The following is a 13,824-nucleotide window of genomic DNA, read 5'->3' as shown; positions in this document are numbered from 1 at the left end:
TGTCTACTTTGTCAAACTGAATTATATACGTATTGGATCGATCTTTTTTGATTTAATATATACCACGTATGGACTTACATACAATTTAGAAGATGGTGTTAGGAGGTTTTAAGATACCTTGCCATCGGCAAGCGTTACCGCAACTTAAGTAATTCGATTGTAGTTGGCAGTGTTTAGAAGAAGTTTCTACGCAATGCATGATGGAGGGTACATAAGCTTCGGCCTGGCCGAACTTACGGCCGTATATACTTGTTATTGTTGATATAATCTCAAATTCTTATAACAAAACAATGAAATAGAAGAACACGTTTCCTTTCGCCAAATATTAAAAGAAAAAATGTAAAATTCCTATTCCTCTACACCTGATAAAAAATACATTCTTCCGGAGCGAAATTTTAGATAAACGAAATTCCCCTTTTTATTATACCCTGCTCACAGTCATGTCCGTCTGTTTGTGAACACATTTTTGCGATCAAAGTCTAGGTTGCAGTTTTATTTTGACAAAATTTTCTATAGAAATAATATTTTGAAAAATTTTCTATAGACATAAAACAAAAATTTTTATAGAATTAAAATTTTGGCAATATTTTCTGTACAAATAAATTTTTGACAAAATTTTCTATAGAAATAAAATTTTGACAAAATTTTTTATAGAAATAAAATTTTAACAAAATTTTCTATAGAAATAAAACTTTGATTAAATTTTCTAAAGAATTAGAATTTTTACAAAACTTTTTCTAGAAATATAATTTTGTCAAAATTTTCTATAGAAATAAAATTTTGACAAAATTTTCTGCAGAAATAAAATTTTGACAAAATTTTCTATAGAATTAAAATTTTAACAAAAATTTCTATAGAAATAATAGAATATAGAAATAAAATTGTGACAAAATTTTTTATAGAAATAAAATTTTAACAAAATTTTCCATGGAGATAAAACGTTGACAAAATTTTCTGTAGAAATAAAATTTTGTCAAAATTTTCTATAGAAATAAAATTTTGTCAAAATTTTCTATAGAAATAAAATTTTGACAAAATTTTCTGCAGAAATAAAATTTTGACAAAATTTTCTATAGAATTAAAATTTTAACAAAAATTTCTATAGAAATAAAATTATGACAATATTTTCTATAAAAATAAATTTTTCACAAAATTTTCTATAGAAATAAAATTGTGACAAAATTTTTTATGGACATAAAATTTTAACAAAATTTTTTATGGAAATAAAACGTTAACAAAATTTTCTAAAGAATTAGAATTTTGACTTAATTTTTTAGAAATACAATTTTGACAAATTTTTCTGTAGGAATGAAATTGTGGCAAAATTTTCTATAGAAATAACATTTTGTCAAAATTTTCTATAGAAATAAAATTTTGACAAACATTTTCTATAGAAATAAAATTTTGACAAAATTTTTTATTGAAATAAAATTTTTCAAAATTTTCTATAGAAATAAAATTTTGTCAAAATTTTGTATAGAAATAAAATGTTAACAAAAGTTCTATAGAAATAATATTTTGAACAAATTTTCTATAGCAATAACATTTTGAAAAAAAAAATTGTATAGAAATAAAATTATAACAAAATTTTTTCTAGAAATACAATTTGAGAAAATTTTCTGTAGAAATAAAATTTTGGCAAAAATTTTTCTATAGAACAAAAATTTGACAAAATTTTCTATAGAATTAAAATTTTAACAAAAATTTCTATAGAAATAAAATTTTGACAGTATTTTCTATACAAATAAATTTTTCACAAAATTTTCTATAGAAACAAAATTGTGACAACATTTTTTATAGACATAAAATTTTAACAAAATTTTCTATGGAAATAAAACGTTGACAAAAATTTCTAAAGAATTAGAATTTTGACAAAATTTTTTATAGAAATACAATTTTGACAAAATTTTCTGTAGAATTAAAATTTTAACAAAAATTTCTATAGAAATAAAATTATCACAATATTTTCTATAAAAATAAATTTTTCACAAAATTTTCTATAGAAACAAAATTGTGACAACATTTTTTATAGACATAAAGTTTTAATAAAAATTTTTATGGAAATAAAACGTTAACAAAATTTTCTAAAGAATTAGAATTTTGACTAATATTTTAGAAATACAATTTTGACAAAATTTTCTGTAGGAATGAAATTGTGGCAAAAATTTTCTATAGAAATAACATTTTGACAAAATTTTTTATTGAAATAAAATTTTTCAAAATTTTCTATAGACATAAAATTTTGTCAAAATTTTGTATAGAAATAAAATATTAACAAAAGTTCTATAGAAATAATATTTTGAACAAATTTTCTATATCAATAACATTTTGAAAAAAAAATTTGTATAGAAATAAAATTATAACAAAATTATACAATTTGAGAAAATTTTCTGTAGAAATAAAATTTTGGCAAAAATTTGACAAAATTTTCTATAGAATTAAAATTTTAACAAAAACTTCTATAGAAATAAAATTTTGACAGTATTTTCTATACAAATAAATTTTTGACAAAATTTTCTATAGAAATAAAATTGTGACAAAATTTTTTTAGAAATAAAATTTTCTATGGAAATAAAACGTTGACAAAAATTTCTAAAGAATTAGAATTTTAACAAAATTTTTTATAGAAATACAATTTTGACAAAATTTTCTGTAGAAATGAAGTTGTTGCAAAATTTTCTATAGTAATAAAATTTTGTCAAAATTTTCTATAGAAATAAAATTTGTTGTTGTTTTTTTGATTTCAGCTTAAAATCATACATTGACTAAACTACAAGTGTAGCTTAACCAACAGAGGAAAGGAATGTTTGTCAAATTTATTTGGGCAAAGCCCTATAGACTGCAAGATGGTTGGATGGACGCACGTTTCGGAATTACCACATTCCTCATCAGCATCCTCTACTTGCAGCAAAACTATCAACCAATTATCAGAATAAATTCAGGCAGTTCATTAAAAATTTTGACAACAATTTTCTATAGAAATAAAATTTTGACAAAATTTTCTATAGAAATAAAATTTTAACAAAATTTTCTATAGAAATAAAATTTTGTCAAAATTTTTTATAGAAATAGAATTTTTCGAAATTTTCTATAGAAATAAAATTTTGTCAAAATTTCCTATAGAAATAAAATTTTAACAACATTTTCTGTAGAAATAAAAGTTCGACCATATTTTCTAAAGAACTAAAATATTGACAAAATTTTCTATAGAAATAAAATTTTGTCAAAATTTTCTATAGAAGAAAATTTTAACGAAATTTTCTATAGAAGTAAAACATTGACAATTTTTTTTATAGAAATAAAATATTAACAAAATTTTCCATAGAAATAAAATGTTGACCGAATTTTCTATAGAAGTAAAACGTTGACAAAATTTTTATAGAAATAACATTTTAACAAAATTTTCTATAGAAATAAAATGTTGACAAAATTTTCTATAGAAATAAAATATTTACGACATTTTCTATAGAAATAAAATTTTAACAAAATTTTCTATAAACATAAAATTTTGACCAAATTTTCTATAGGTTGAGTTAGGTTAAAGTGATACGACATTAACTAAAAATACCTATTACATGTGGACACTTCTAGTTTTAACCGCTGAACCTACTCGTTTAATATCTTTTGTTGCACCAGCCAGATTGTTCAAAAAACATTAGCAGACTGCTTAGATTAATATTTTCATAAAATGTTGACAAAATGTTTTTATAGAAACAAAATTTTCCATACAAATAAAATTTTGACAAATTTTTCTATAAAAATAAAATTTTGACAAATTTTTCAATAGAAATAAAATTTTCTGTGGAAATAAAATTTTGGAAAAATAAGATTTTTTTGTTTGGTAGTTTGCTGGCAAAATTTTCTTAAAATTTTGGTAAATTATTTTTGGCATCCGTTCTTCGAAAGCCAAATCTCAGGATCGGTTTATATGGAGGCTATATATAATTATGGACCGATATGGACTAGTTTTTAGCATGGCTGTTAGAGGCCATATACTAACACAACATACCAAAAATTCAACCGGATCGGATGAAATTTGCTTCTCTGGGAGGCTTCGCAAGCCAAATGTGGGGCTCGGTTTAGATGGGGGCTATACGTAAAAGTGGACCGATATGGCCCATTTGCAATACCATCCGACCTACATCAATAACAACTACTTGTGCCAAGTTTCACGTCGATAGCTTGTTTCGTTCGGAAGTTAGCGTGATTTCTACAGACGGACGAACGGACATCGCTAGATCGACTCAGAATTTCACCACGACTCATAATATATAAATATATACTTATGGGGTCTTAGACCAATATTTCGATGTGTTGCAAACGGAATGATAAAGTTAATATACCCCCATCCTATGGCGGGTTTTATACCCCGCCATAGGATGGGGTATATGGATTTAGGGCAGACGGAAGATTTTCTATATTAGGACCCAAAATTTCTATTTTGATTAGGGTTATATCAGCTTCAGCCCGGTAGGATTCAGTTCACTTTTTGTTCTTGTTATTTAAATTGCTTTAATTTCAAAGTATAAAACTGTAATGAGTGTGCACTCACCCAACATTTGCCTTATTTTATCTTTCCTTAAATAAAAAGGCTCAATTTAAATTAATGTGAAACCCAAAATGGTGTAAAATAAATTGCTAACAATTAATTTCTTCTTGAAAGCGTAATTACTTTAAAAAGTAGTAACAAAATGCTAAAGTTTTATTTGATATCCTTATTTTATTTAAATCAAATTTTACATTGATTAAACTCACCATTGACGTAAGGAATTTTATGGAACATTAACATGTTCAAGGTTAATGTAAGATTAAAAAAAACTTTCGATAGTCTCTTAATTATTTTGGTGTACTTAGATATCCTGTTTTGTTTTCCTTTCTTTAAGTACTTCGTCTAGATTTAAGTATTAGCGGCGATTAAAAAACGCCGCTGTGTTTATATCAAAGACAAGCTATTAAAGAAATTTCAAAATTTTATATTCTACCTTACTTTTTCTCCTAGTTTACCCATTGCCTGTTTTAGATTTATATTTCATCGTCGTTTATTTCTTCCTTGTTTTGTTGTTTTTTTTTACAGAATGACTATTTCCTTTTGAAGCGCAACAAGCCGTCATTGTCAATTGTGAATCCATTGGATGTTCTGAGGCAGCGTTTGTTATTAGAGATTGCTCGTAGGCAAATGAAGGAGAACACAAGACAGGTAAGTTACCAAAAAAAATTGACTTCACAAAATATTGGGGAATGTACTGGAATGGTTTATAGGGGTGGCAGAATGACTATGCTGCAGCTATGTTTTATACAATTTTAGAATTTTTCCAATGAAATATTTCCCATTAAAGAGAATGTTCTATATATTTTTGCAAAATTCTTCTCATATCTTAGTTAAAAAACCTCCTCCACCCCCTCACCCAATGAAAGATTTAAACGTTTGAAATTTTATACCCACGTCGATCCATAAAAAAAGACAACAATCCTATCAAAAGAATAGCATTTGGTAAATATTTGAAATGATTATAAAAATCCTAAAGACCAATAGAATTGATGTTTTTTTTCATAAAATGACCAAGCTATGTTATCATAGCTTATGATTGGGCGGAGAGGAAATTAATACTAAAAGAATTTTTTGGCGGAAAATAAAAAAATTTGAGTAGTTCACAAATCATCATACTCTAGGCATTTTATATTCGCGATTTTGTTGAAATATAAACCCATAAAGGACTGTGAAAATTTAGCAATATTTTTAAGAATTTTCTCTTGTAAATTTTCTCAGTGTAAAATAAAAAAAAAAAAAATTAGAGGTAATCGAAAAAGTAATGTGTTGGATAGGTAAAATAAATAAATTTCTAGAGGTAGAAGAAGACTTAAGGCTGTTCAAATATGAGTTAAAATTATTAATAAATTATTTTGAAATATTCGTATTATCAAGTGTATGCTACTTCTACCATGGATAGCGTACAAAGTTCTATTAATAAATGCCATTTACAATCGAATTACTTGGGTTGTGGGAATAGATGGAAAGTTATTTTAAAACTTCTGAAAAGTGTATTTTAAATTGTAAGTTAGTCTATACGGAGTATAACAGGTTGGCTGATAAGTCCACGGTCTAACAAAGAAAAACGCATTTTTTTTTGTCAAAATTCGTTTTTATTATTCATCATAGTTCCCTTCAAGAACGACCTTCCAATTTTTTGATACCATTTTGGTAGTACTCCTTCGGTTTTGCCTCAAAATAGGCCTCAGTTTCGGCGATCACCTATTCATTGCAGCCAAATTTTTCCCTGCGAGCATGCTTTTGAGGTCTGAGAACAAGAAGAAGTCGCTGGGGGCCAGATCTTGTGAACACGGTGGGTGGGGAAGCAATTCGAAGCCCAATTTATGAATTTTTGCCATCGTTCTCAATGACTTGTGGCACGGTGCGTTGTGTTGGTGGAACAACACATTTTTTTCCTTCATATGTGGCCGTTTTACCGCGATTTCGACCTTCAAACGCTCCAATAACGCCATATATTAGTCACTGTTGATGATTTTTCCCTTCTCAAGATAATCGATCAAAATTATTCCATGCGCATCCCAAAAAACAGAGACCATTACTTTGCCAGCGGACTTTTGAGTCTCTCCACGCTTCGGAGACGGTTCACCGGTCGCTGTCCACTTAGCCGACTGTGGATTGGACTCAGGAGTGTAGTGAGTGATGGAGCCATGTTTCATCCATTGTCACATATCGACGGAAAAACTCGGGTGTATTACGAGTTAACAGCTGCAAACACCGCTCAGAATCATCAACACCTTGTTGTTTTTGGTCAAATGTGAGCTCGCGCGGCACCCATTTTGCACAGAGCTTCCGCATATCCAAATATTGATGAATGATATGACCAACACGTTCCTTTGATATCTTTAAGGCCTCTGCTATCTCGATCAACTTCATTTTACGGTCATTCAAAATCATTTTGTGGATTTTTTTGATGTTTTCGTCGGTAACCACCTCTTTCGGGAGTCCACTGTGCTCCGTGCTCATTTCACTACGCTTGAATTTTGCATACCAATCAATTATTGTTGATTTCCCTGGGGCAGAGTCCCGAAACTCATTATCAAGCCAAGTTTTTGCTTCCACCGTATTTTTCCCCTTCAGAAAACAGTATTTTATCAAAACACGAAATTGCTTTTTTTCCATTTTTTTCACAATAACAAAGTTGCTTCACAAAAGACGCTCTATCTCACAAACTAAATGACAGACGTCAAATTTTGACACGAATTATTTGAAGGTTGGTACTATATAAAAATAATAATATTTAATACTAGCGACGCCATCTATGTGTCATACCGGGGACTTATCAGTCAACCTGTTATATCGGCTTAGCCGACAGCCAGCGCCGCCGGAGGTAAACATTTACTGTCACCTTCAGGTCGGCTTCATTCCCTGGTTCAGGGCTTAGATGCTGTCTTTATGATATTTTCTCGATAATATTCGGCATTTACATGGACCCCACTGGTCGATAAATATGAGCGAGAGACAATTATAGGCCGTTACGATGGTCCACACCATTACCATCGGCGGCGCTTGATTTCTGGTGGCCAATTGAAGTTCTACGTTTTCAAATGACCTGTTTGGCAAATAAACCCAATCATTTGGTTTGTTTTCATAAACTGCTCTTTTTGGTATGACTTCTCATCAGAGAAAGTCAAATTCGGTGACTGGCCAGTTTTGAGCAAACGATGCAACTCCTTTGCTCTTTTCAGTCTAACGTTTTTGTGTGCATCGGTGACCTCTTGCACTTTTTGGAACTTCCGCTGGGATTTGACCCTGTGCCGTTAGAATTGTTCACTTCGATGGAAGTTTTTGTGGGAAGGTTTTGCGAACTACGATAATTTTTTTTTGCTGATTTTTAATGGAAAAAATATATTTATACAAAAAATATATGCCGAAAAAAATTAAAACGATGTATAACAAAAAAGAAAAAAAAATTAGAAGAAATATTCAATAAAAAGATTGCAGGTGGTGAGATTGGAACCAGCGTTTTTTATATTTTCATTCATAATAATAATGAACATCTCAGGAAGTAGTTAGAATGTCATATCGTGGTGTCAAATTAGGTTCATATCACAAACATTTGAATAGACGTTCTGGTGCATCGTGTTCTATGGCTTTTGTGGCTGAGTGTGCTAACGCGTTCTGTTACGGTGCCGGCAGACCCAGGTTCAACCCCCGGTAGAAGCGAAAAATCTTTCGATTTGTAAAAATTAGATAATAAGCAAATAAAAGTGGAACAAAAATACTGAAATAAATAAAAAATGAAATTAAAAAAATGTTTTTTTTTTTTATTTCTTCATCCAAATTAACTTCGAGAGCAATGCAAAGGATCCAAAAATGGAGTACTTCCGTCCTATGACAAGTCTATGTAAAATTCATTGGAGATGATCCAAGTGCACTACTTCCGGATCACAAATTGCGGATCCAAACTACTTTTTTGGGAGCTCTTTTTTTGCTGGGACGTATCCATACGTATCCATTGAGCCAAAAATGGGAATCGCACAATGAACATTCTTAGCTGACCACGAATTTTGATACTAAATTAAATTTTGTTTGCAAATGTTGTTCGTTTATACCAAATCCAATCCAAACTGAAGATGTTTGACATTGAAATAAAACACGAAATGTTAGCTTGTAAACAATAAAATGAATTATCACTGGAATACATTTGTCAGATATCACACGAGCGGTTTAGAAGTGACAGCAATCTGAAATTGTTTCATCAATAATGACTACCTACGCCCAGTTTCAAGGGGATAGTTGATTTCGTTCGAATATTAGCGTGATTTTAACGGACGGACGGACATCCCTAGATTAACTGAGAATTTCATCACAACCAAGAATGTATTTTATAAGATCTGAGAATGATATTCTTCATATGTTACAATTGACACGGAATCGAACTGCCCACCCATCCTATGGTGGGGAGTATAAAAAAAGCAACACCCCTATCAATGCGATGCCAAATCAAATTAATCATTTCTGTCTTGATGTTTAACCATTCCATATATAGAGATACTAAATAAATATTAAACGTTAAACACGTTTCATTTACAGGTAATCCTTAATTGGTTTCTCGTGCATAAGAGTCATGCAATACCCTCAACTCAATTCCAGTAAACACTTACCCAGAAGAATAAACATCATCACAAAATTTTGATTTTATTTGGCCTTCATATTTCAAGTATATATGAAATATGATCCGAATGTTACGAAAAAATAAATTATCAACATTTTTCTATAGACATTGGTTGAGTTATTTACCACAAATCATTCTTTAGCAAATTTCACGAAATATATGTGTATGTAGACCCATCGTAAACAATATAGATTAAATTGCCTAAAAATAAAAGCAATAGAGAGGGGGGCGAGTATTTGAGTGGGAATACTCGTGTTTACAAAGTGTTATGCATAACTCAATTTTAAATTTTGTTTTCATACGCAAACCTTGCCTTTACGGGAGTAAAATTTTTCCGTTTGCGTTTGAAACAGTCTTTCATAGGTGGGCAGGGCAGACCAGGAATGTAGGAGGTATCTTTTTTGTAATATTTGCACAATTTAAACCATTTCATTGCTCGATTACCTCAAACAAACGATAAATGAACATTTACACATTTTATGTGGTGAGCTTAAGAGTTCATACTTGTAAATGGGTTATTCCATTACAAGTAGGAAGGGAAGTGTTTCAGTGGAAATATGGGTGTAAAACTAGAAATTAATTTTAAAAAAGTGGTTTAGAAGAATGATAAACTTGACTGCAGCTAGAATTTGGTAATGGTAAACTAAGATTTTATTGGAAATCAAGGGGAGAACTAAGTCCCCTCATAATTGAGATTTTCGACCCAAAATTGTAAAGTGAAAAAAGTTGGGATGATTAATAAAATTATACGTACTTATAAGAGCAAAGCCAACATTCCTTGTAGGAGTTGTAGCAGTGATCCAGGAAAAGCGACAGTTATGTAAATAGTGTTGGTATAGCTAGGTACTATCCCTTGATGGTGCATTAGTGTGCGAAAATAGTAATTTAATTTTTATACCCTGAACCGTTCTCTGGAATACCAGTAAATAGAAATTTCGAAGACGTTTTGTACCGAATCATTTCTACATATTCTGGTTTCTCACTCTTATATATCTGTATTTTAGTTTGATTCGTGAGATAACGTGTGTTAACTTTTTCGTCGGTTCTAAGGGTGTATAAACTTGTTAACCCATATTCTCATAGCGTCGTCATATGACGACAGAAACATTGACATGTTCAATGCACCAGTGTACCGTTAAAATAAAAAAACTTATTATCATAGCGTTGTCATATGACGACACCTATTTTCGGGAAACCTGAACCCGATATGACAATTTTTTTTTCATATATATACTAAAGGTAGCCTATACATGCTGTGAATCAAACATTATTATAATCGGATGATTATTTTATAACTCGGGAGAATACGGGTTAATTTGGTTATAAATTCGGCAAAAGTTAAGACTTTTAAATCTATATGTATAGCTAACATAACATGATAGTTCGGGAGGACTAAAAATTTTCCCCTAGCTATGCCAATGGTCATCTGTGAAATTATATTCTTCTTCTGTACAACATATGGTTGTCCATGGGTGCGTATGATGATGATAAATATAAATTATAATCCCCATATTTATCATACGTCACCTGTACCACAATTGATAAACGTAATCACGGTTGCCACTCGCGCCAAAAATAAACTACCAAAATTATAAGAAAAAATCTACCAATTTACAAAAAAAAAAAACAAGTATATATGGCCGTAAGTTCGGCCAGGCCGAAGCTTATGTACCCTCCACCATGGATTGCGTAGAAACTTCTACTGAAGACTGTCATCCACAATCGAATTACTTGGGTTGCGGTAACACTTGCCGATGGCAAGGTATCTTAAAACTTCCTAACACCGTAATATATACCACATAGTCCATACGTGGTATGTATTAAACTAAAAAAGGCAGATTAAATACGTATATAATTAATTTTAAAGTTTCTATAGAAATAAAATTTTGACAACATTTTCTATAGAAGTAAAATTTGGAAAAAATTTTCTATAGAAATAACATTTTGACAAAATTTTCTATAGAAATAACATTTTGGTAGATTATTTTTGGCTCAAGTGGCAACCATGATTATGAACCGATATGGACCAATTTTTGTGTGATTGGGGATCGGCTATATATAACTATAGACCGATATGGACCAATTTTGGCATGGTTATTAGCGGCCTTATACTAACACCACGTGGCAAATTTCAACCGGATCAGATGAATTTTGCTCCTCCAAGAGCCTCCGGAGATCAAATCTGGGGAACGGTTTACATGGGGGCTATATATAATTATTGACCGATATGGACCAATTCTTGCGTGTTTGTTAGAGACCACATTCTAACACCATGTTCCAAATTTCAACCGGATCGGATGAATTTAGCTCCTCCAAGAGGCTCCAGAGGACAAATCTGGGGATCGATTTATATGGGGGCTATATATAATTATGGACCGATATGAACCAATTCTTGCATGGTTGTTAGAAACCATATATTAACATCACGTACCAAATTTCAACCGGGTCGGATGAATTTTGCTCCTCTAAGAGGCTCCGGAGGTCAAATCTGGGGATCGGCTTATATGGGGGCTATATATAATTATGGACCGACATGGACCAATTTTGCCATGGTTGTTAGAGACAATATTCTAACACCACGTACCAAATTTCAGTCGGATCGGATGACTTTTGCTCCTCTAAGAGGCTCCGGAGGTCAAATCTGGGGATCGGTTTATATGGACCAATTTTTGCATGGTCATTAGAGAACATATACAAACACCATGTACCAAATTTCAGCCGGATCGGATAAAATTTGGTTCTCTTAGAGGCTCTTTAAACCAAGTCGGGGAATCGGTTTATATGGGGGCTAAATGTAATTATGGACCGATATGGACCAATTTTGGCACGATTGTTAGAGACCATATACTTACACTATGTACCAAATTTCAGCCGCATCGGATGAAATTTGCTTCTCTTAGAGCAATCGCAAGCCAAATTTGGGGGTCCGTTTTTATGGGGGCTATACGTAAAAGTGGTCCGATATGGACCAGTTTTTGCATGGTTGTTAGATACCATATACTAAAACCATGTACCAAATTTCAGCCGGATAGGATGAAATTTGCTTCTCTTAGAGCAATCGCAAGCCAAATTTGTGGGTCCGTTTATATGGGGGCTATACGTAAAAGTGAACCGATATGGCCCATTTGCAATACCATCCGACCTGCATCAATAACGACTACTTGTGCCAAGTTTCAAGTCGATAACTTGTTTCGTTCGGAAGTTAGCGTGATTTCAACAGACGGACGGACGGACGGACGGACATGCTCAGATCGACTCAGAATTTCACCACGACCCAGAATATATATACTTTATGGGGTCTTAGAGCAATATTTCGATGTGTTACAAACGGAATGACAAAGTTAATATACCTCCATCCTATGGTGGAGGGTATAAAAACTTGTCAATACTTTATTTCTATAGAGATTTTGTTAAAATTATATTTCTATAACAAATTTTGTCACAACAGTATTTCTATAGAAAATTTTGTCAAAAGTTTATTTCTATAGCGAATTTTGTCAAAATTTTATTTCTATAGAAAATTTTATTTCTATAAAAAATTTTGTCAAAATTTTATTTCTATTTCTGATTGATTATCGTTGACCTTTTTATTTTATTTTTAAGCAATACTTATCACTTATTTTAAGCAATACTATTGCTTAAAAAATATTTCTATAGAAAATTTTCTCAAAATTTTATATCTATAGAAAATTTTATTAAAATTATATTTCTATAGAAAATTTTGTCAAAATTTTATTTCTATAAAAAATTTGTCAAAATTTTATTCCCATAGAAAATTTTGTAAACATTTTATTTCCATAGAAAATTTTGTCAAAATTGTACTTCTATAGAACATTTTGTCAAAATTTTATTTCTATAGAAAATTTTGTCAACATTTTATTTCTATAGAGAATTTTGTCAACATTTTATTTTTATAGAAAATGTTGTCAAAATTTTACTTCTATAGAAAATTTTGTCAAAATTTTATTTCTATAAAAAATTTTGTCTATATTTTATTCCCATAGAAAATTTTGTAAACATTTTATTTCCATAGAAAATGTTGTCAAATTTTACTTCTATAGAAAATTTTGTCAAAATTTTATTTGCATAGAAAATTTTCTCAAAATTTTATATCTATAGAAAATTTTATTAAAATTATATTTCTATAGAAAATTTTGTCAACTTTTTATTTCTAAAGAGAATTGAAGTACCTCTTAGTTGGTGAGGAATGTTTCACAAAATCTACGAAAACATCAAGAATTCTACCAATCTACCAAACAGTAAAATATCTACCATTTTTGGTAAAATTCTACCAAATTCAAAATGTTATTTCCATAGAAAATTTTCTCAAAATTGTATTTCTATAGAAAATTTTCTCAAAATTTTACTTCTATAGAAAATTTTGTCAAAATTTTATTTCTATAGAAAATTTTGTTAAAATTGTATTTCTATAGAAAATTTTGTCAATATTTTTTTCCACAAAAAATTTTGTCAAAATTTTATTTCTATAGAAAATTTTGTCAAAATTTTATTTCTATAGAGAATTTTATCTAAGAATTTATTTCTATGGAAAACTTTTTCAAAATGTTGTTTCCATAGAAAATTTTCTCAAAATTTTATTTCTATAGAAAATTTTGTCAAAATTTTATTTCTGTAGAAAATTTTGTCAAAATTTTATTTC

General features: G+C 30.0%; 1 protein-coding gene across 2 annotated transcripts in view; it reads left to right on the top strand.

The window, feature by feature from the left end:
- The window catches only part of Dh44 (corticotropin-releasing diuretic hormone 44), a 123,941-nt gene that overhangs the window by 87,195 nt on the left and 22,922 nt on the right, over nt 1-13,824 (top strand). For both annotated transcript variants that reach the window (XM_075309428.1, XM_075309423.1), the window contains exon 3: nt 5,075-5,197. In XM_075309428.1, the coding sequence (XP_075165543.1) occupies nt 5,075-5,197 (123 nt within the window). The remainder of the gene's footprint in view (nt 1-5,074; nt 5,198-13,824) is intronic.

Source organism: Haematobia irritans, chromosome 1 (genome assembly GCF_050003625.1).
Source record: "Haematobia irritans isolate KBUSLIRL chromosome 1, ASM5000362v1, whole genome shotgun sequence".
Lineage (NCBI taxonomy): Eukaryota > Metazoa > Arthropoda > Insecta > Diptera > Muscidae > Haematobia > Haematobia irritans.
The sequence above is the reverse complement of the archived record's forward strand: the minus strand, read 5'-3'. Positions and strand labels throughout refer to the sequence as shown.